At 35.8% G+C, this 25,255-nt stretch overlaps 1 protein-coding gene across 11 annotated transcripts in view; it reads left to right on the plus strand.

The window, feature by feature from the left end:
- Positions 1 to 10,268, plus strand: part of Trps1 (transcriptional repressor GATA binding 1) — a 229,393-nt gene extending 219,125 nt beyond the window's left edge. For all 11 annotated transcript variants that reach the window (XM_048359238.1, XM_048359245.1, XM_048359249.1 and 8 more), the window contains 2 exons: positions 91 to 213; positions 3,718 to 10,268. In XM_048359238.1, coding sequence (XP_048215195.1) covers positions 91 to 213; positions 3,718 to 4,779 — 1,185 coding nt within the window. In that variant the 3' untranslated portion in view covers positions 4,780 to 10,268. The remainder of the gene's footprint in view (positions 1 to 90; positions 214 to 3,717) is intronic.
- The last annotated feature ends 14,987 nt before the right edge of the window (positions 10,269 to 25,255 follow it).

The following is a 25,255-nucleotide window of genomic DNA, read 5'->3' on the forward strand; positions in this document are numbered from 1 at the left end:
CTGGGTTGATTTGGTCTAACTCTATGGATCGTGTGACTCACCTTTGACCTTGGTGTGTTTTTTGTGTTGTTTTTTTCCCTCTCATTTTAGAGGCGAAGAGGCTCGGGTGTTTTTTGTGCCAATTGCCTGACCACAAAGACCTCTCTCTGGCGAAAGAATGCAAATGGTGGATATGTGTGCAACGCGTGTGGCCTCTACCAGAAGCTTCATTCGGTAAGAACTTGCCCCCGTGTTTCAGGAACAGTCTTTGCAAAGCAGAGCTGGCCTGGCTGTGGTGTGATAACTCCTGCTGCCTGGCTTGTGCTGTCTGGCCCCTAAGGTGGTTTAACACAGTCACTTTGAGTGCACATGTGATTTATGGTGAAAGGGGATTAGATGTTATGGGGAGATATGTTTGAGATCATTAGTAATGCATCATGTTTCCTTTGAAATAAGAAAAGAAAATGATTGATTTCTGGGAACTTCACATTACAGGCAATTGAAGTAATATCTATCAGTATTTGCTGTAATTAACTAGGGTAGTCAAAAGAAACTTTCTTAAAAGTTTCAAAAATACACAGTACATTTAATTTAAAAAACAATCAGAACTCATCCATGTTTAGTATAACCAGCAGGGCTCCAAGAACAAGTGTTTAGTTCTAGTTTGTGCTGCTTGAGATGTAGAGGTCAGGTACATTCAGAAACACACTTCTGAAGGAAGAACACAGAATGTCTGCAGTGTTTCCAGAGGGTGAGGCAATTTATCTGAGGTGCTGAATAGCAGGCATATTGGAGTACGATGACATGCGAAAGTTCCTTGTGCCTTGGCTTTAAAAAATCTCCAGCTGGCTTGAATTCATGAAAGTCCTTCAAATTTCCGTTCGAATTCTGTAATGTAATTTAAATTCACAAATCTGCCCAATCTGAGTATACATTTGACTTCACAGAGAGATTGTATAGTTTAGAAATGTGTATTTGCTAACAGGAGAAGTCTTTACAAGAGAAATATCCCACTGAGTAAACAGAATCTATTACCTTGTGCTTTTTTGTTTATTTGTTTGGTTGGTTTGGCATTTTACCATAGTCCATAGCACAGCCAGTGAATAAATGATGGCACTAGTTTTAGATAGAATATCTTCATAAATAGGCCACCAGAAGGACTCTATAAAAAATGAATGCTGACAATACTAATTGATAATAATACATAAAAATATTAGTTACTATTTAGCACATAGAGAGTAGAAAGGTCCTCACCAACATGTACTATCTAACTGTTTTATGATACACACCATTTCAGAACACCAACAAGCTATGATTTAGTAACTATTGACATTGATTTTAATTGAAGTCTAGACAATTATAGGCCAAGAATTAATTAATTAAATGACTGCCCTGCCACATTATGACTATTTAACCACTGTGATATGAACTGTTTTCTAGAACCTATTTTAATATTCATTTCTCCAGAGGCAAGATGTTCTCAGTATTGAGCTTACTTTATAATCCATAAATTAAAATACATAAGTTTACTCACATGAAAAACTTCTACAAAAATTGTTAAAGTTTAGAAAGGATGAACATTATATCCCTTTATAGGATGTGCTAAATATGACATCTCTCTGTGTGTGTGTGTGTGTGTGTGTGTGTGTGTGTGTGTGTGTGTGTGTGTGTGTGTACTGGGGCTTAATCTAATGGTTTTATAATTTAGCCCTGCTTTTTCACTTAAGGCTGGTACTTTCCCACTTGAACCATGCCTCCAGTTCTGACTTTTTGGTGGTTGATTTGAGAAAAAGGGTATTAAATATTTGTCTGCCTGGGTGGGCTTTGAACTGTAATTGCCACTGGCACATGCCCTATGAAATACTTTCATAATAGAAATATGAACTTCTTATAAACCTTATGTTCTGAATAATAGAAATGTATCTGGTATATTCAAGCTATGTGGAAATTTTATTCTGAAAGTAATTATTGAATTGTCTGTGAGGTATCTTTTCTTGTCTTCAAAATATCTTATGAAAGGCTGGGGATATAGCCTAGTGGCAAGAGTGCCTGCCTCGGATACACGAGGCCCTAGGTTCGATTCCCCAGCACCACATATACAGAAAACGGCCAGAAGCGGCGCTGTGGCTCAAGTGGCAGAGTGCTAGCCTTGAGCGGGAAGAAGCCAGGGACGGTGCTCCGGCCCTGAGTCCAAGGCCCAGGACTGGCAAAAAAAAAAAAAAAAAAAATATCTTATGAAAACAGAAATATTCAAAAAAATTCATATTTGCATCTGCTTTATATATAAAATATAGTCCTTTGCACTAAGGTATATGCCTTTTAAAGAATAATTAACAAAGTACAGATTATTCACATTTTATGTAGAAATTATTCCCAGATTTTAGTAACCTTTTAATAAAATCAGATTTCAGTACCACTTAAACATTCTCCTAAAAATTTTTATCTGTAAATATGTATTGATTTAGGAAGCATTTATTTGATTTTATAGACCAAAATTGGAACTCTTACTATAATCAAAGTTTTTATTGTAGTATTATCATCTTATCCATGGATTTTAGTCTTGTAATATAAATACTTGTTGAACATGAACATAAATACCAATCACATAATAACTAAGCTGAATAAAATACTTAGCTGAATGCAAGTCAGCATTCATTTTAAGTAGAGCAGAATGACAGATTGGACTTTTGAAGGTTACAAATGAGTTTAGATTATCAACAAAAAACCCATAATCTACTTGTTAGCAAGTAGAGGCTTCCTTAGTGAATATTTACATGTGATTAAAAGAAGAGAAATGAAAGTAAGAGGGAAAAATATGTCCTTTATATGTTATCTGACAGTTGTCCTTATAATTTAGTTGTTTTTGTTTTTGAATACACATACACACACATACATACACACATACAATAGTTTGTCCCTTTGCAGGTAGTTAGAAAGATACATGTATTCCTCAGCTTAAATTGCCATGACAAAATACCATAGATTTGGGGGGTTTCAAGTAAGGAAAATTAATTTTCTCAGTCAGTTCTGGAGGTTGGAAGTCCGTGATGCCAGCCTGGTTGAATTTTGATGACACCTTTTTCCAGAAGTAGATCGCCTAATTCTTCCTAAGTCATCAGATGAAGAGATATCACCTCTTTTAGGCTTCTTCTAAGGACACAGTCCTGTTGGCCTAGGGGCCTGCCTTTATGACTTTTTTTTAACTTTAATTACCTCATAGTGAGCCTTTCTTCAATCGCATCATATCACATATTATAACTTCAACATAGGACTGGGAGGAGTCAGTCAAAATTTATTTCCTCGCATAGCGTAAAGTCTTCACTGTCCTCATCTATACCTGTCTCCGGTGTGACTTTCTTGGACTAAATTTTAGTGCATAACTAACAATTTAAAATATGGTTGAAAAATCATTTTTCCAGTGACATTTTACACAATGTTATCTCAGAATTATGCACACCCTCTTGCCCCTCAAAGTCTGATGAGTTTGGAAAAGCTTTCCTAAAGGTTTCTGTCCCTCCCACAAAGATGGACATGATTTAATTAGTCTAAAACAGTGCACTTTGGTTACTTCTTCTGATCCTGCTTAGGGCAGAGAGAGAGAGAGATTTAGAAAATCTATAGTACAAAGCCTATCCTTGCTTTGAACTTAAGCATGGTTTATATTTATGAGGAATTTTTAATGCATTTTAATGTATTTTTTAATGTTTCCCTTTTATGTATTATGTGTGTTCTCTGCAGACTCCCAGGCCTTTAAACATCATTAAACAAAACAATGGTGAGCAGATTATTAGGAGAAGAACAAGAAAGCGCCTTAACCCAGAGGCACTTCAGGCTGAGCAGCTCAACAAACAGCAGAGGGGTAGCAATGAGGAGCAGGTCAATGGAAGCCCCTTAGAGAGGAGGTCAGAAGATCACTTGACCGAAACTCATCAGAGAGAAATTCCACTTCCAAGCCTAAGTAAATATGAAGCCCAGGGTTCATTGACTAAAAGCCATTCTTCTCAGCAGCCAGTCTTGGTCAGCCAAACTCTGGATATTCACAAAAGGATGCAACCTTTGCACATTCAGATCAAAAGTCCTCAGGAAAGTACTGGAGATCCAGGAAATACTTCATCCATATCTGAAGGGAAAGGGAGCTCTGAGAGAGGTAGCCCCATTGAAAAGTACATGAGACCTGCAAAACACTCCAACTATTCACCACCAGGCAGTCCCATTGAAAAGTACCAGTACCCACTTTTTGGACTTCCCTTTGTACATAATGACTTCCAGAGTGAAGCTGATTGGCTGCGGTTCTGGAGTAAATATAAGCTCTCCGTTCCTGGGAATCCGCACTACTTGAGTCATGTGCCTGGCCTACCAAATCCTTGCCAAAACTATGTGCCTTATCCCACCTTCAATCTGCCTCCTCATTTTTCAGCTGTTGGATCAGACAATGACATTCCTCTAGATTTGGCGATCAAGCATTCCAGACCTGGGCCAACTTCCAATGGTGCCTCCAAGGAGAAAACCAAGGCACCCCCTAATGTCAAAAGCGAAGGGCCCTTGAATGTAGTAAAAACAGAAAAAGTTGACAGAAGTACTCAAGATGAACTTTCGACAAAATGTGTGCACTGTGGCATTGTCTTTCTGGATGAAGTGATGTATGCTTTGCATATGAGTTGCCATGGCGACAGTGGACCTTTCCAGTGCAGCATATGTCAGCATCTTTGCACGGACAAATATGACTTCACAACGCATATCCAGAGGGGTCTGCATAGGAACAATGCACAAGTGGAAAAAAATGGAAAACCTAAAGAGTAAAAAACCTTAGCACTTAGCACAATTAAATAGAAATAGGTTTTCTTGATGGGAATTCAATAGCTTGTAATGTCTTATGAAAACCTATTAAAAAAAGATACTTTATAGAGCCTGCCTTATCCAACATGAAATTCCCTTCTTTTATTATTCTTTCTTTTAATGAGTAGGTTACCAAGATTTTAAAAGTGAGACAAATGGTCAGTGAGAAAGAATGGATGATGGTGATCAATCTTTTTTGTTTTGTTTTGTTTTGTTTTTTTTAACCTAGCAAGTGGACACCATCTTGGTTTATGGGAATTTCCTTGGTCCAAGGGAATTCATCCCAACACAATCCTATCAGACTATAATTACTGTGTTTATAAAGGGATTAAATTTGAAAAGGGTTTACATATTATTAAACTAAAGCAGTACTAGGCTGGCCATTTGCCCATTTGTTAAAAAAAATCCATAAATTCTTGCTTAAATTTAGATCTATCTTGAAATCCTAGGTAGATAAGAAAAATAATTGAATCTCCAGGGCAATAGAAGGAAAATGGCACCCTCTCGAATTCAGTCTCCTCTCATTGACCATGTTTCAGATTTGGACCTTGAAATGCAAAGTGTCATTAGGCTTAGTGAGAGAGCAGCAAGAAAGGTGACAGATGGTGGCACAATGTTTTTTGGCAAGCCCTGCCTGTACATACACATGCACACCCTCTTTGGTATTTTTGTCTTGTAGATGTTCAGATACGCAGTAGTCCTTGCATTTGCAATTTAGGTTCATTTTGTCCAAATATATATATATATATTCATTTTTAATGTCCCTACTGCTTTTGTAGTAATTTCATTTTATTCAGATATTTCTTTGTTGTTTATGATGAACCAGTTTGGATTTTTTTTTGACTTTCGTATGCCTCCTGTTTGTCACTAATTCTCATTTGGCACACTATAACTAAAGGAATCCCCTCAGTTCAAAAGAATGGATGGATACATATGTCAAACCATGGTTTTCATTTGTTTATAACACATGGTATTTCTCCACAAGGTAACCTGCTGTATTTATTTATTTTCTTTTGGTGAAATATAATTTCCAAACTTTGTGGTCAGGCAGCGTTTAAGGTTACATTACCACAGGCTGACAGTTGGTATATGTACCAATCAATCCCTTCATTAGATATACAGGTTTAGTTAAGTAGCATTAAATAGGATTCTTAGAAGTATGTCTTCATAGTACTTTTAATACTTTAGGCTTTGTAAAAACAAAAAGAATCTATCCACGAAGGGAAAAGCTCCTCAGCATAACTGCTCAGGGAAATAGGGCTAAATAACTGAACATTAAATAATTGGTTAAAGGTGCTGTTAGTCGAGCCTCAATGCTTGCTACAAGGATGTATGTACAAGGACTGACTTTAATAATTTGCATTATATTGTCCCAACCAGTAGTTTATTTTTTGCCACGGAAATGTAGAAGATATTACAAGCTACTGGATGCACTGTCAGATTAACTTATTTCATTAAGGAAGTTGGGAGAACAAATAGGAAAAAAAACTTATTTTTCTAGTAAATATTAATGTATTACATTTCAAATAATGGTGCCTGACATATTGAATAATTATTTTCTACAGTGTACGTATGCAACAAAGATATTCCATCATGCATTAGAGTCAGTTCTGGCTCTGCCTAGCTGTTTACATTTGCAAATGTAGCAAACAAGGTAATGAAGCAACTATTTCTATTGCAGTAGATATCTTTTGTGTGTGTGTGTGTGTGTGTGTGTGCGTGTGTGTGTGTATTAAAGGTGTAAACGGTAACATGAAACAAATGAAAAGTTCTTGATATAATGGTGTGGAAAATAAGAAGGAAATGAAAATATTTTTATGCCTACTTAGGAAAAAAAAAGGGTAGCACTATTCATTCCAAGTACTTCTTTTTTTTTTAACTTTTAAGCTCTTAACTCACAATGTTATGCTGAAGATGATAAACATATATCCTCTTTTTATTTCTTTGTTTCGGATGAAACATTTCAGAAATTATTTTGATAAGTGTTGCCAGAATCTGCAACACTGATTTTTTTTTAATTTGTAATTTGCATTCTTTAGTCGCATTTGCACTCCATTTTTACATTAATTCGCAGTTGCTTTTGTATTGTTTTGTTGTGTTTGGGTTTTGTTTCTTTCTCACAGTGCCGGGTCTCTTTTCTTGAAGTTGGATGGCAGGTAGAGTTCAACAAGTTTGTGACTGTTGTAGTGAATGAAGTTAAAAAAAATACCTTTCTCATGTTGTGTTGTCATTTCCATTCTTCCTTTTTTCTTGTGTTAAAAAAAAAGTGAAAAAAAAAAGAGTGAGAGAAAGAAATCAGGACTAAGTCCTTTGCTTCAGTTTCATTGTTAAAGGGCCCTATTTGACCTCACCTGGCTGTGGTGTAGCTCTAATATTCACATAAACTGAAATAAAGAGGTGGAATGAGGAGCATTGATATTCAAATGATTTTGACATCACTTATAGCTTTCTTAAGAATTTTGATGAATGCATCACCAAATGTACACACAGATCTGAGGGGTGACTATGATCTGAAAAGGAGACAAGATTTCCCAAACAACAATATTTAATTCTTGTGTTTAAAAAAAATGGATTAAAATGCATTGCCGCAATCCTCAAGCCCCATTACATGTGGACTGCTCAAATCAGCAAATACCAGAGGCCTGGTTAACTTGGACAATATTGCAGGTATTACACTTGGACAAAATTACTCTTTAAACAGTTTTCTGCTGTGTCAGACACAGATACATTGCTCATTGTTGACATATATACCTTTGTGTTTCATTCATTTTTTTTTAATTTCTCAGACAGACATAGTAGTAATGACTAGCATCAGAAAATACATATCATGGTTCTTGGAATATTTATGGTCAGTCTACTTTTTAGTAGAATATTCTTGGATAGCATTGACATGATAGATCTTATTCCATACTCTTTTATTATTAATTATTTTATTTTCATTTTTGCTTTCATTATTATGCATATTCTGGTGGAGAAGAGGTTGGGCTTTTTTAAGTTGAAAATTTATCATAACACTAAATGTTTCATATTTTCGATGATGTAAAGCCTTTTGTTCCATTTCTCAAAAGAGGTTACAATTTTTTTAAGAATTTTGGATTCTCTTGTCTTTAATTGTGAATAATTTTAAATCAGCAATTTAGGTACTTTTATTTAAAAGAATTTTCAAGATGATTTAGGAATTTCTGTTCTGGAAAAGGTTTTCCCTGTGAGAAAAACTATATGTCAACTAAAATCATACACTATTTAATACCTGTATGTCTCTTAAAATTACTTTTCTGTGTTCTCCATTGAGTTTTGAATTGAACTTAAGGCATATTCACTGTTCCTTTGCTCACTTTTACTCTCCTCATCACTCAGACCTATCTACGTACTGTTGTTTGGGATATAAAACTATAAAGAAGCAGCCCACCTCAGAAGATTGTGGATTGAGAGACACTACAGAACTCTAAATACAAGAGAAAGGGATGGGAATATCAGAGTTAACAAGTTCTCTCTAGAGTTCAGGAGGCAGAATGTGCCCAGTTCTTTCTACATGACATATTGAGATGTTCTTTATCAAAAAGAAAAAAAAAATCCACTTCTAAGATAGTTAAACTGTTCTTTTAGTAAGGTAGATTTTAGAAAGCAAGCATGGGGATACTTTTTCTAAGGTAATATTAAGGAGAAGGAAAACGTGATTAAAGAGCTCTTCCTTGAGGCCTGTGGGTAGCACATTATGTTTATGATTGCACATGTGCACATAATTCTTATGATCCAATGCAAATACAGCCCCACCCCCAAATGTTAAATGTATATATATTTTAAATGCCTGAGGAAATACAATTTTTCTTAATAAATTGAAGATGATCAATACTGCTATTAAAATAATTATTAGTCTCTTGCTATGTGGCTGCAAAATACCACAAAGTGACCTGTCTTTTAGATCTGTGTACTGTCTGCCTGTTTCATAAATGGACCTCAGCGTGTTTCTAGAGAGGAGTTATAGCTGCCATCCAGCAACGGAATCACGGAATAAAGCTGGTGGTCACCCTGCCTCTGTGCTTTGGTATCAAGTATAGATTAATTCACAGTTACTTGTGTCCTATTAAGGGCCAAATCTCCAGGCATCTTTGGTGAGTTTAGATTAAAACTTGCTGACTGCCAGACAAGGGAAAAAACAGGAATTGAAATACTCCCTGCATATGAAGCTGAGTATCCAAACCACCTGTGTAGGCACAATTAGATGGGATTCTATCAGCAGGCAACTGACTAAGGAAGACAGAAAGATACCCCTCAGGAGTTTGACAGACAGTGTTATTTACCAAAGAAAATCTTCACCAAGGGCAAAGGAGTGGCATCTTGGTACAGCATTTCCTTTGACTTGTTCATTGCTAATTTGTAGATCCTGGTAGCAGAGCTGTTGTTTAGAAAGCACACACCCCAGTGATTAGAACTTCTGAAAGATAGTAAGGCAGAACTGTGTCAAGTCAGAGATAAAGACATTGAGAAATTCAATAGTAATCCTCACAGAAATGGTGCGTAGTACATGATCATGGTGTTATCTTAAAAAGAAAGGTAGGCTCAGAGAAAAAGCAAGCATGACTTCATCATGAAAATAGCATTTAACCTGCATCAGAAAAAAATGGTCTTCACAATCCATAATGCCCACCGTGGATCCTGTGTTTACCCCTGGTTACTACTTTTGCAATACCTGAATTGCAACAAATCACTTTTCTTTTTGTTCCTCAGGTTCCTCAGCTGTAAAGTGGAAAAATATATTAATATGAATAATAATAATATTAATAAATAATAATAAGGGTAATGTAGTACTTTTTTGTAAAGCACTTTGCAATCCTTGGTTGAAAGGCACCATAAGAGTGCCAAGTATTATGTGGCCAAGGGGTTTGTTTTAAACTCAGTTCCCAAGGGCCAGGAAAGGTCACGGTCATTTTTGTTACAGATGAGCTGTACATATTATATCTAGACAGCTTATAGTGTTGACTATGAAGGGGCAAAACTATTACAAGGCTAATAAAACCATAGTTTCTTAATGGCTACCAACAAGGCAAATATCTCAATAACAAATGCCAAATATGTTACTTATTGACCACCTGGATAATCAGGAGGGATGTGGGGGGTAGGAGGGGATCGGAAACATCTCAAAATGCCATTGTAAAATTAACTTTCAGGAATATTCACCAGCAGTGAAAAAAAAATGTCTTTCATATGGAATGATTTCATGTTGCTAAGAATTCAATTTGTAGTCCTGATTTGAATATTAGAAATGTTGGCTATAATAGTTCTGTTCTTAAAACACATGGACATTTTTCGTTTTATTTTATTTTGTTTTCATAGTTGCATGTTCATTTCTACTCACAAACATGTTCTTGGTGTATTTCTTATGCAAACAATCTTCAGGCAGCAAAGATGTCTGTTACATCTAAACTTGAATAATAAAGTTTTACCACCAGTTATCCATAATGGCTTGGTATGGTTTATATGGATTTTACTTTCATCCATGGAACAAGCAGAAATACAGAGCATTGTAATATCTAGAGAGGCTCTAAATTGAAGTGGTGAAATGGAATCACCATTGATTAAAAGATCACTAAGACTTTGATAAAGCCTGAATTCTCTCAACTTGTTTTGTTTTGCTTTGCATTCGTTTCTTTAACCAATATTATTGATAGATTTTTGTGTAAAAAATATTCTAGTTTCTTTAGGAAGATTAACAATAAAAGTTATGTTTATTTCAAAAACATTTTTTTGAGTATCAAGTATTGAATGTTGAGTATTGGGTAATGATTTTAACTTTGAAATATGTAAAATTCTTGCTTCTGAAACTTTGATTCAGTTCAATAACCACATGAGTTTAATGTGAAGCTCTGGATAAGTCATCTCCCAATTTATAGCTTAATATAGTAAATACTTTGCTCCACGTGGAATTAATCAGAGCAGGTAGGTGGACTCCAGACAGGGGAAAGGATTGTGAAGACTCTTGTTTTTAACTAGATGGAAAATTCACAGAAAGAAGGACGTCATATAAATAAGGACTGCTTTGGGAGATGTCTTGCAAATGTTTTGAAATAATTAGTGCCCACCCTCCTAAAACAATCTTCCTTTCTCATTTGGGCCAACCCAAATAATGAACAAGTCTTATTTCTTTCTTATCTACTCTCATTATCTCACGTGTGTCACCTTTTTAAAACATGAGTAAAGACCCTCAGAGGGGTTTTTCCTAAGGGTGGTCAGCTTGATTCATAACAGCAAGCATAATCCTCAAGTAGGATTAATAGTGTTTGATTCTTCATTTAGGGAGCACATTTTCTTCTTAGCTTGAACAGCCAGGATCCCAAGAAAGGAGAAATATATAAACATCACCTATTTACCCTTGTTGCTCAAGACAGAAGAGGGTAAGATATCCTTGTCAACCCTCCCTCAACTTTGGGTCCCCTACTTCTATGAGGGTAGAGGCTGTGGTTCAGAACTTCAGTGAACTAAGTACCCTATTGATGAGATTAGAGTAGGACAGACTGGACAGTACATTCCCCAAGTGCAAAGTGTTACTTATCTCTAAGAAGATTGTCAAAGGCAAACACTCGCATTTCCAGGTTTTTCTATTTTATGTGAAATCTATTTTTTTTGTGTGTCCGGGGTTGTCTTTTTATTACACATACATCAAGCCGAACCAAATGTGTTCAGAATAATTTCCACTCCTAGATTTACAGAACCAGGCTCCTAAAGTGTGAACACTTATGAACTCAGGTAGCTGTCAGGGAGAAACCTGGGCCAAGGGCAAGGGGTAAACGGTGGATTTCTTTGATTTTTGTCTCTGTTCCCAGTGTGTCCAGTTGTACCAGGAAACCTAAGAGAAAGATGGCTGCCACAGCTCTTGGGCCCTTTCAGAGCTAGATTCGCGTGAAACTGAAAACATTTACACATACACATAATTGAAATCCACTCTTACTTATAAGCATACTTTAAGTTATTTTACCATTTTCATTATCCATCTTTGAAACCCCAAGTATAGGGATTTGAGAAGAATCGGGGGAGGGAGATGTAATGTGTTCATTTAACATGCAGGCATTAACAAATTTGTCCTTTCACAAATAACAGATTTTATTAACGGTTGCTACAAGGGTAGTAATGCATACTACTGCATTTTTAATAATGCTTATCAATGCCCACATACCTTTATATCCCATTTGTGTCATATTTTAAATGAAAACAACACTGAAAGAAACGAAGGGTATAACGGTGGTACGGATGGAGGAATTTTGATGTTACTACGAGTCGTATAAATGAGTAATTTTAAAAATTAAGCAAAAGCAAGTGTTTATAGTGAAATTTCATTTAGTTTATCCATCTGTACACCTTGTATCATTTGCCATAAATGTGTTTCTGTAGGGTGTACTGTATGAGCTACAACATCTGGTTCTCCCAACTCCCTGTTTGATAAAAATAACAACAAATATTAACTCTTTTTTTCCAAGAATGGAATTGAGCCTGGGATAGTAAAAATATATAAAGAAAAGAAAATATACCAGGCACTGGTGGCTCACACTCAAAATCCTAACTATCTAAGAGGCTGAGCTATGATGACTGTAGTTATAGCAGACAAATATGTGACCTCCAGTTAACTGGAAAAGGCTAGAACTGGAGGCATGTCTTAAATGCTAGAGCACCAGCCTTTAGCAAAAAAGCCAAACACAAGGTTCTAAGTTCAAGGCCTAGGAATAGCATACAAGCAAAAGGAGAAAATGCTTAAATAGCAGGGCTATGTAAAAGCCTACCCTAATGTAGTCATTTTTTAGTTGAGGATTTTATTTCTTTTTTTGTTAATCCATATTTTTTTAAACTGCAACATGCCTTTTATACTAACAAGGAACACTACAGAAAGCAGCATTTTTAGTTTCTCTTAATACCCTCTTGCATATTCCTCTAGGAGCACTTCACAATGCAGATGTCCACTATTTTTCCTTGTGACTATAGTTGATTTTTTTTTTTACTTAATTTGTGTGTGTGATTGCTGATTATGGATCAGACCTGGAGAAGGACTACAGAAGACATAAAAGACAGCTAAAATCTCATCTGCACTGATGTATGGGAAAATGCGCAGCTGGTCATAAGATTTCTTCATTCTACATTTTTGTTTCATATGAGGAGGGTATTTCCTGAAGCTTTGGTTATTGGATTAATTCCATTGTACATTTTAGTACTCTGGGCAAAGAAAAATAAATTCCCATTATCTTCATAAAATAGTATTGAAAAGTTGGCTGGAACCTTCAAAATGAGATAGTGTTAGTAGAAAGACTTGGGTATTTGATAACAGTTGCAAGACTCAAGAAATGCACAGGGTACAAGTCTCTTACTTTAGATACTTAAAAGCAAAAGACAAACCTGAAAATCCTACTGAGCTTCAAGGACACATTAAATGTTTGAAAATAAAATTGTTTTCGTTTTTCCCACCATGTGTTGCCCCTTAAAATGTAACCAGAAGTCTTGTACTTCCTTCGTGCATGAAAACATCAAATTAAGGCAAGTCAGCTCACATAGTTGATGACACGTGTTCTCTGTAATTGAAAAACACAATTAGGACAGTTCATCTTACACTACTGACTGATGATGGCAATTGAGACTTCAGTATTCTCAAATGCAGTGGAAAATGTTTTTGTTCTTTTTGAATTGGTGCCAGCTGGTCTTGATTTCCATGACAGTCTCATATTTAAAGACTGCGTTTAAAGCATTAACTTTGGTGAAAGTTGTCCACAGCAAGGGCATTGGAAAGTATTTCCCAGTTGATGTCTTTGGGCCCTGGGCCAGTTAATTCACTTTCAGTCAGTTACCTTACTAACATCTTAAGGTTAAAAAGGAAATAGGTTGTCATTTGTTTTTGAAGACATTGGATTCTGATGATGGACTGTTTTCTTGGGCATTTTATGCATGATTATCTTAAACTCTAGTTTGGTACAAGCACAACTCCCAAGAGAATGCCCTGTAATTCAATTTGTGGCCTCACCACCCTCATCAACTCTAGTATACAGCTTATCATTTCAGTTGCTCAAGTTTAAAGATGAACACCTCCTACAATGCCTGCTTCCTTGTCTATGACCTTGTTCCCTCAAATATAGAAGCACTGATGCTTCCTCTCTTTGACCTTTCTGCACCAACTTAACCTCAAAAGCAAAGCAAACTCTAAAATCTTTCTTAACTCAGAAATTTACTTTTCATGATAAATGCCATTATGAGATGCTGTTAAAATGTAAGCTCACTTACAGAATGTTATTTTACATAGGCTTATAAATTTGATATTTCTTCAGAGGTAGAAATACCCAGGGAAATGTGATTGCCTCTTTTTATTACACAGTTGCTCATGATAGTTTTAGAAAATAGGTCACATAACATGACTTAAAGGAATGAACATCAATATTTTAAAAGCATTCACACATTGGATTATGCTTTAAATTCCTTTGGTCTGATGGGGAATAGAATGGAAAATAGTAACCAAAACAGCCACAATCTTTTAAGTTGTTTTAACATAATTTCTATTTTGATAACCATTTCCATGGAACTCTTAGAAAAGTTTAATACTCATATCTCATAATTCAAAAGTTATCAAAAGTTCTAAGCACAAACAATGAAGATTTACAATCTAAACAACCACTAGAGGGATTATTTTCCTCTAAAAATATTTTAATTATAAGTAATGAATAGAAGTAAGCACATGATGATATGTGACATTCTGTCCTATCATTTTTCATTTACCTAGTTAGCATGTAGCAAGCATGCCAATTCAGAAAAACAGGAAACTAAGGCAATCTATCCTATCTATACTGACTTGCCATTGGTTCATGGCTAATTTTTCTGGTCTCTCCCTTAGAGACTCTTGGTAAAAAGAACTGTGCCCTGTGTCTTCTACAATCCTGCTAATTGTCTGTTTCCCAAAATGACTTCTACACAACTTGACTTATCCATAAATATTTCTAGAAATTCTTCTGGTCAGCTGGGAATATGGCCTAGTGGTAAAATGCTCGCCTCGTGTACATGAAGCCCTGGATTTGATTCCTCAGCACCACATATATAGAAAAAGCCAGAAATGGCACTGTGGCTCAAGTGATAGAGTGCTAGCCTTGAACAAAAAGAAACCAGGGACAGTGCTCAGGCCTTGAGTTCAAGCCCCAGGACTGGCAAAAAAAAAAAAAATTCTACTGGTCATATCACACACACACACACACACACACATACACACACACACACAAACACATATATATCACATATATGTATGTACATACACACATATGGGGTTTTTGGTTAAGTAACTATAATATTGAATTTTAAATTGTCATCACATAACTCAAAAATTTTAAAGCAATATATAGTTCTCATATAATAACACCAAAATGATTCTCGCAGACAAAGTGAGCATATACAATTTTAATTAACTCGTTGATGAGGAAACCATCTATACAGCAAAGCTAGTTGTATCACAGAACATGAAGCACTGAAAAAAATTGGGGCATTGGGTGTAGTTTAGGTGGATAGCATTTACCTGACATACATTAGGCTATAAATTCAATCCCCACTTCAGCCTTCCAAAAAGGCTGAAATTAGACCTAACGTTAGATACAGTACATTTTATATTCTGCTGGGCAATAATGATAATAACATTTGAGTTATTGCTATATTCAGAGGGAATCAATTTCTGAACAAAAATCTCTTCTGTAAAAAACGTGTCTTTTGTTAGATACGTATTTACAAAACACTGTATATAATTAATGATAATAAAAATAGCATAGAATAATGTTCTTCTGCTTCTGGAATGTATTATACACTGAAAATTAAAGCAACCATTAATTTTGTCCTATTTCCAAATTTGCTTATTTTTCCTCTCTCTCTCTCCTCCCTCCTTCTCTCTCTCTCTCTCTCTCTCTCTCTCTCTCTCTCTCTCTCTCTCTCTCTCTCTCTCTCTCTCTTTCTCATCTTTGTGTTTTGGGCTATAGTTTTTGACTCAGAACTTTGTCCTTGCCAAGCCAGCACTATACCACTTAAGTCTTGCCCTTAAGTCCTTTTTGCTGTAGTTTGTTTTTCAAAGAGGATTTCCTATTTGCCCCAGGTTGGCTTCTACTTGCTGCCTTCCTGCTTCCACCTACCTCACAGTTAGAATTACAAGACTCTCGTCACCATGCCCAGCTTGTTTGTTAAGGTATGATTTTACTAACTTCACTGTCCATTCTGTTTTCAAACCCTTGACTTATAAAATCATTTAATCTTCACTTTTCCCTAGCTGGAATGACAGGCCAGAGCCACCACACCCAGGCTTACTATTTTTTTTTCTGAACAAAATGTAGCTGAATCTGAAAAAATGCTGTGTTAAAACACAGTAAAAATTGATTCTACATATTTCTGAATATCCAAGTTACTTCTGTCAGTAACAAGTGTTATAAATCTTGGTTTTATGAAATAACGTGTGTATACATTTTTACAAAACACAGCATTGTAAATACCAAATTATTCAAGGACGATTTCTACTTTTGTGTTAGGTACGCTGAAGTATAAAAACTGTCATAATTTGGGGGTGGGAAAGGAAGACTAAAACTTGAATACTCAAAGTACTTTTATGGAAAATCATAAACATATCTTTTTACATTTCAAAATTAACATGTTTTGTGGAAGTGTCACAGAAAACTCTAAATATAAAAGCTTTTCCAGTCTACTGGATATTTTTTAATTACTGTTGTTTCCTTTCTCTCCAGAATATCAATAAATATACGAAAATATTCCTTATGAAAGCAGATTCTGCTATGTTTCTAACTAAAAATAAGTAATATTTCTACTCTCCCTGTATTTTATCTGTTTTTACAATTCTAGTCATTAATTTTTTAGAGGATGATGATACTAAAATTCTAATTGCAGTTTCATTTTTTGTCTGACTTAGAAAGCATTTTTTTTAAATGCAGGGAAGGAAGGAGAAGTAAAAATTAGTTGCTCTGAAGTTATTGATAAAATCAGTAAGGAGAGAGCTTGTTTTAGTTTTGTTCTTAATTTATCCAATATGATACTCACTTAAATTCTTTTTATATTCAGTGATATTATTTGTTAATGGTTCGGCAAATGTATAGGGATAGAGATTTAACAACAAAAGAGACATAGAAGTAGTATTTGGGTATTACTTGGGGAATAAACATTGTAATTGTTTTCTGTTTTTAAAACTCTAGTAAAACCATATAAACACATTAGATACAGAATACATATATATTTTAAGTCATAAAGTGCCAGGTGGACAACCTCCATTACTAAAATGTTCACCTGAGAAGCTGCCAAACCCAAGTTTATTCAGTAATCATTATTCATCAGTATAATTATATGCAAATTCTCCTATAATATTCATAGGCTGCAATCTTAACCCCCATGGTAAAAACTACTAGGAGAAGTGGGTAGGTCTTTGGGAGATGATTTGGCCATAAGGTCCAAACTTCATGAATGGAATTAATGTCCTTATAATAGAAAGCTAAGAGAAATCCCTCAAACTTTGTGAGGACTAAGGAAAAAACAATCATCTCTGAGTGGGAATTTCAGGCTGTTGTTTTTTTTTTTTTTTTTTCAAAATAATGTCCTATTCTTTCCACCTCAAATTGATTGGTGTTTGGTGGAAAGCATTTATTAGTCATCAATATTAGGAAATATTTATCTTCTCCTAAAATAACCTGTATCTGCAGTGATCACTACCCTCAACAAAAACAGTGGAACCCATCTTTGCTCTGTCCTTTATTCTCCCTCCCAGGTTTAATCTTCAAAACAGTCCTGCACATTTTACTTAATAAGTGACTATCTAACCTGTCACTTTGTTTTTACATGTCTTTCCCAGTTTGACCATCTCTATTCAGGGAAATTCTATGGCCTCCTCCTCTGCTATCACTTTGACCCAGTGGCTGGGAAAACTCCATAGATGGAGATATAACCTTGTTATTTACCCACCATGTTTCCTGCTTAGTTGGCAGAATAAAACACAAGTGTTTCTGTGTGGTAAAGCCTTCATTTCTTGGCTCATAGACTTGGCTCATAGAGTTTCCTACGCCCTGATGAAACAAAATTGGTTTGAATTCAGAATTTTCCTGATCTCATTTCTGTATCATTACATGTCCCTTTCCTCTGATCTGAGTACCCTCCCTACACTGATTTGCCTACATTTCTCATTACTAAAGAATCAAGAATCTTATCAGAAATAATGGTTTAGAGTGACTTCCTTGAAGAGATTGTTGAAATTTTCCCTGCTCTGGACTTCCTGGCACATACTTGCCTCCTAGCTTTTCACTCATTTCATATTGAAATAGCTGCTGCCTTCCTACATGAGAGCCATGCTTGCAATATGTCAAGTGAAACTGAGTATAACCTCTTTTCATTTTCATTTAAATGCAATAACCACATATGATTAACAGTTACTGTATCAGACAGTCCAGCCTCAGGTTCTTCATGAATGGAGAAAGTAAGCAAACCCACGTTTCTATGTCTAAAAGGTCAGCTTTTAATTGTAAACACTTACATATTTATGGGCATTAAAGTATGAGGTCTGTTTACAAAATATAACAGTTTTGCTAATTTCTTGAATAACTAACTTTGGCAAGCATACTAAGGCCACTTTATATTATTGTACTAAGTCTGTGCCTCTGTAGTTAGCTGAAACAAGCTTTTCTCCATGGGCCTTTTAAACCACTGTGAAAAATTGATTACACTTCATTTGATCTCAGGTTTACAGTCTGAGAGTATTCATGTATTTCTGGACATTATTGGTGGTTTTATGAGAGAAGGAGAAAGCAAAAGCTGTGAATAATTTTCCAACTTCAACCTTAATTTCAATATTTTTAAATTTAAGTGACAAGGTAATTATCCCAGAAATTGTCTTAACTAAATGATTTGTGAAACTATGATTGTTCCATTAAAATGACAGCATACTCAATCAGGAGAGAAAAATGGTACTCTGAGGTTTGGCCTTATTAAATAGGTTCTTTATGTTATTACCCACTTCTCATCTTGAATGTATACAGCTGTGTGTTGCTGTGCATGAGGAAAAGTGTCCCAGCAACAAGATGGCTAATATCAGCACAGAATAGTACAGCTGGGTGTTGAGAGGAACGATTCTAGGGTAAATTGCCTGATGGAATTTACTTCTGCTCAAGCCTTTTGGGTGACACTGGGATTCAGTTTCTTCTCTCTGCCTTGGTTTCCTCATCGCTCAAGGAGGATGATAATTTGATCTGCCATGCTGATTTAGATTGTAACTAAGTAATCCCTCCATCTTCATTTTATTAAGCAACAGACAATGCCAAGATGGTGTGGCAACCTATGCTCATTTAGAGTCTGTGATGTGTGTGGAACCATCATGAGAGTGCCTAGATGATTTAGGTGACAAAACCACAGAGGCCACCTGAGCAGGGTATTACCGGTCCTCTCCCAATCTCCCAATCTCCCAATCCCCTCCCAATACAACAGTAGACAATAAATCATCTTATCAACCGTACCACTCATGCCCAGCATTACAATGCCCAGCATTATTCCAACTAGAAATATAGTAATGAATACAAAAGATAAAATTCTTGCTCTTGTGGACTCTATGTTCCAGTGAATTTATCAAAAATACCAGGCTAATGCAGTGTTAGTATTTGCATACGCCAATTTGTCTGGTGGCTTTTAAAAGGATCATGAATGAATAGCCAGAGGTTGGGGGGGGGGGGGAGGAAAATGGGAAAGAAGAGAAGAAGAGAGAAATAATTCAGACTTGTTTTACTAGATTAAAAGAAAGTAAAGAAGCTAGAAGATGACTACACACATATCTGAATGGTCCAAACCCAGAACACAAGCTCCTAATGCAGACAAGGAAGTGGAACAATAGGAACTCTCACTCATTGCTAGTGGCAATTGTAATTTTCAGCTGTAATTTTTAGGAATCTAAACTCTTGCCATATAATCGAGTAATTTCCCTCCTGTGTATTTACTTTGATGAGCTTCAAACTCATGTCTACACCAAAACCCTTACTTGGATGTTTCTAGTATTTTTATTCATTATTTTCCAAATCTTGGAAATATTCAGAATTTCCTTCATTGGGTAAATGGTTAAAATGTATTATCTCTAGGCAATAGAAAACTGTTTCTAAAAGAAATAGTGTTGCTGAAAAAAGGAACTATCAAGAAATACAAATACATATTGGAGTATTCAGTGGCTATTCCTATGCAACAAAGGCTGAATGCTGTAGGATTGTAACCGCATGACCTTTGGAAAAGCAAGACTAAAAAGATCAGTTGCCCAGAGATGGAGGAATACTTCTTCACATGATACCATAATGTTCATGGGTGGAAATCTATAGAACATAAAATATCATAAGTAAAGTGAACTATGGCCCTTAGTTGATAATGATGTCAGTGTAAATGCATCAAATGTAACAAGTTGTAACAATTTATAACAAATATACAGACAGAGAGCAGTAAATAAACATAGGTAGCATTTATAGTCAAAGTATTTTTTAATCTCCAACTATTTCTTAAATAAGGAACCTAGAATTGTCTGATTTTCGTGGGGCCATTGCAACAATGACTGCTTACTCTTTGTTCAGTTTTCTTTAACAGCCTAGTTCTAGTGTATTTCAAATATTACACCATGTAGACAGATGGTACATCATCATTGATTTACATAATTGCCAGTTGTTGTAAACAGCCATGCAGTTTTTCATTTCTATAAATAATAGTGTGTTACCAGGCAGTAGTAGCTTACAAATACAATCCTAGCTAGTATCTAGAAGATTGACATTTGAAGCCAGCCCAGGTAGAAAGTTTGCAAGCTCCTGTCTCCAATTAACCAGCAAAAAGCTAGGCTGGAGCATATCTCAAATGGTAAAACACCAGACAAGCAAGCTGAATAAGAGGAATAATCATAAGTTCAAATTTCTTGTAAAAATCTACTATGTCCATTTGAATGTGATTAAACAAAAATTTTCCAGTTAAATTTAACTTACACAAAAGTGATATCTTTCATAATGAGGACATATAGTTTGTATATTTCCTATATCATGACACACCCATTTTTCAGCATATTTAACAGGCTTTGCTTTATTCTTATTCGCTAAGTTATGATCCAGTTTTGACACTGAAGCAAAGATATGCTTATTATTTTTGGTGAAGAAACTTAAAAAGAAAAAAAAATTCTCCTTATATTAATTCCCATGACGAATATGCATTCTGCTGTCATGATTCATGGCAATGAACTGTGGATGATGGATGGATAGAAAACACCTGCCACTTCCTCAAGTGTAGAAACATACTTTATGTAGAAAGACAGATGAGTTGGAATAACTTGCTCTAATAAAAGACTTCCTATTAAGAAAAACTAACTACAGATTCTACGACTTAGACATTTCTGAGTTGTTGGGTGGGACACTATCTGTTATTCAAGGAAGGAATGAACAGAAATGTGAATAGGGGTAAACCTCAAGGCGTTTCTAATTACTTGTTCTACTTTTCCTGTGAATTTTAGCCAATGAACCAAGAAATGATACAGTAGGTCGAATACTGATAAGGACCAGTTTAACATCCAAAGCACAAAGTTCACCTCAACTCTGAGTGGAAGGATAAAGCTTTTGCTAATGAGGACATAGGGCTGCCAATTTCCCTTTGACATAACCTACACAATTCATTTAGCAAAGTAAGAGACTTAATTGACTCTTCTTTATTCTTTCTTTTTAAAAAATCTTTATCATAAAAGTGATGAACAGGGGGTTACAGTTACTAAAGGAAGATAATGAGTACATTTCTTTTTAAACACTGTTACTCCTCCCTCCTCATCTCCCACTTTTCCCTTCCTACTCCCCACCAACAAGTTGTGTAGTTCATTTACAACACAGTGTGCAGACCTCCTCTATGGCCCAACAATCTCACTCCGGGGTATTTTCCCAAATGACCACAAACAAGGCCATACTAAAACTACCAGCACAACCAGGATTACTGCAGCATTATTTACCATAGCAAAGATAAGAATGCAACCCAGATGCCCCTCAGTAGATGAACTGATCAATCAGTACAAGAAATGTATCCAGGGCTGGAAATATAGCCTAGTGGCAAGAGTGCTTGCCTCTTACACATGAAGCTCTCGGTTTGATTCCCCAGCACCACATATATGGAAAACGGCCAGAAGGGGCGCTGTGGCTCAGGTGGCAGAGTGCTGGCCTTGAGCGGGAAGAGGCCAGGAACAGTGCTCAGGACGGGAGTCCAAGGCCCAGGACTGGCAAAAAAAAAAAAAAAATGTATCCAATGCCTAATGTATGAAAGTGTAACCTATCTGTAATTCAGTTTGATATATATAAAAGATGTCATATATATACATAATGGAATTCTATGCTTCCATCAGACAGAATGACATTGCCCCATTCCTAAGGAAATGGAAAGACCTGGAAAAAAATATTAAGTGAAGCAAGCCAGTCCCAAATAAAAGTGATTTGCATGGTTTGACCCTTTGTCATAACTAGAATATGTCTATAATATTCTTAACTGAATCTTAACCCAGCTAGAAGAATTGATGCTACAGCAGATATGGTGGAACCCTGGATAGCTGGTGAGGAAAAGACAGTTCCTCTTGTGGTTGTTTTTTTTTTTTTTTTAAATAATTATTTATTGTCAAAGTGATGTTCAGAGGGGTTACAGTTTCATGCACAAGGCAGCGGGTACATTTCTTGTACAATTTGTTGCCCCCTCATTTCCCCTGTCCCCCCTTCCGCTTTCTCTCTCCCCCAATGAGTTGTTCAGTTGGTTTACACCAAATGATTTTTTATACTTATTTATTGTCAAAGTGATGTACAGGGAAGTTACAGTTTCATACGTTAGGCCTTAGGTACATTTCTTGTACTGTTTGTTAATGCAGTGTTTCTCCAATTGTAGTGTGGGACCTCAGCATCAGTGTCAACTTGGACTCTAACTCTGAGATGTTGAATTAGAAATTCTGGAAGTTAGGTGCAGCAGTCTTCTTGCAACACTTCTGGTGCATAAGAAACATTGGTTGACACACTCAGCATGGAAGCCCACGACCGGCATGCTGCCTGAGGCAGAAAGCAAATCCTGCTTTTGTCATCTGAGAAAGAGTGACTGTTTTAGGACTTGGCCCAGTGGGTACCAGTTATCCCTTCCCAGGTGACCCAGGAGGTAGAATGTGAGGTTACTCACATCTCAGTATGCAAAAGGAAGAAGCTGGAGAGGAAATGACTTACTGAGGGAGAATTGGCTGTTTATTTGTTCCTAAGGTAAACCCAAGCACCTACTTACCAATAATATGTGAATGAACCAAGGAAGCTCAGTTATACTATCCTGTAGGTGTGCCTTTCTATTTTGTCACTTTGATCAGCATTCAGGAATGCATGGTTGGCATAATTTTTGTTCTACAATACAATAATCTATCTAACAAAATAAAACACAAATGAGAACAGAGCTTTCATCAGGGATTGTTTCAAATAACTAAAATATATCTTCAGATTGAAAAGTGTTCAGTGTTTAGTATGAAGTCATTCCTTTTGACAAAGTAATAAAAAGATGCACATACATTAAGAGATGTACTTATTCTTACATACTGAGAAAGCAAGAAGAGAGAATGAAAAAAAAAGCCATAATATGAATGAGAGATGAGCCTAGATAAATAAGCATATACACAAAAATTAAATTATGATTATGTTAAGTCAATACTTACTATTTGTCTATCAAATATATAATTGCTAGTCTCCTCATTTATGGATTTGAGAAATGAAATGTAAAAACTATGTAGTTTAAATTACACGGAAGTTTTTCTTTATCAAGAATCCTTACATTCTTTTAGATGATAATAGAATTATTGTAGTATTCCTATTGTCATCTAATGAGACTTAGATATATGTATGTATATCTTAGTATTTTGAGGTCTTATGTAACTATAATTGTATGTATTTCAAATATCCTGAGATGTAACTTTGGAAAATACAAAAACAAAGTTAAACAGTTTCCTTCTCTGCCAAAGTTATCTTCAGAGTCTGGTGAAACTGCTAATATGTATTTTATTTTCAAAGTATGATATGCCCAGATTATTTCACTTTGCAATTCTTCTTTTCCTGCTACATCTATGATCTCTGAACAGAATCAGTTTAGGAAATATTTACCCACCTTTCTCAAATCTCACTAGACAGATGTTTATGTCTTTTTAGATAAACATATATGAATATGGAAAATAAACTATTCTCCTGATGATTTGAATTCCCCAATGAATAATATAGTTACTCACTAAATAATTGAGAGTTAAATATGAATTTTACATAACTCATCCATCTGTTATCACATCTGGATTTTTCAACTTCCTTTTTCCCTTCCTTGCTTTCAGGTTTCAGAGCTCATGAAGTTGATTTTACATTCCAATTCAACAGGTATTTAACATTAAATACTTAAACTGGAACTTAGATTCTAAATAGAGGTTGGTATGTACAGGCAGATATAATACAATAAATTTCATTTATTAAAAGTGACAGTGTGAACATGCTGAAAATTGCCTTATTGATTAAAAGACATTCAGAAACACGTTTTATTTGAAAATTCCACCCCTTCACTTGAAGTATGGGTGCATTTTATATATGACAGATTTTTTTTCTCTTAAACCTCTTTATTTCATTTCATCTCCTTCATTCAGGTAGTGACAAGAAAGCAACATGTCAGAAAATAGAAAATTTCAGTGATTTTAGGGCTTTGGGTTACCAAAAATGTCAGTTCATTAAGTGGTTTGGCTCGATGCCTTCATAACAATTAAAAGAATGACTTATTTTGTTTTTGTTTTTGTTTTTTTTTTTTTTTGGTCTGTTCTAAATGGAAAAGAAATGGAGAAAGTTTTGAGACACCTGGAGGGAGCAGTTCTGTAGTTGCACAGTCTGGGACCTGGACAAGAAAAGCCTAGGCTTGGTTTGTCTGGTGAAGGGTCATGTAGTCAGCTCCTCACATCATTCCATATTTTACTCAGGCATGCCTGAAAGGGAGCAGGACTGTTTCCATGCCTTTAGGCATAGCTCCAAAGATAGCGAATGTTTAGGCCAAAGGATCTGGAAAGTTTTCTCAACCAAATGCAGTGATACCATGTCAAAATTCAAAGTCTTAAAGGCCCAAGGTAATGAGGAACCCTGGAATAACTAACAGTAAATTCCTACCTGACCCGCAAGAAAAGAGTCTTCATTAGGTTGTTATTCCCCATTAAAAAATACTGTTCGAGGGCTGGGGATATGGCCTAGTGGCAAGAGTGCTTGCCTCGTATACATGAGGCCCTGGGTTCAATTCCCCAGCACCACATATACAGAAAATGGCCAGAAGTGGCGCTGTGGCTCAAGTGGCAGAGCGCTAGCCTTGAGCAAAAAGAAGCCAGGGACAGTGCTCAGGCCCTGAGTCCAAGCCCCAGGACTGGCCAAAAAAAAAAAAAAATACT

The sequence above is a fragment of the Perognathus longimembris genome, chromosome 12, assembly GCF_023159225.1.
Source record: "Perognathus longimembris pacificus isolate PPM17 chromosome 12, ASM2315922v1, whole genome shotgun sequence".
Classification (NCBI taxonomy): domain Eukaryota; kingdom Metazoa; phylum Chordata; class Mammalia; order Rodentia; family Heteromyidae; genus Perognathus; species Perognathus longimembris.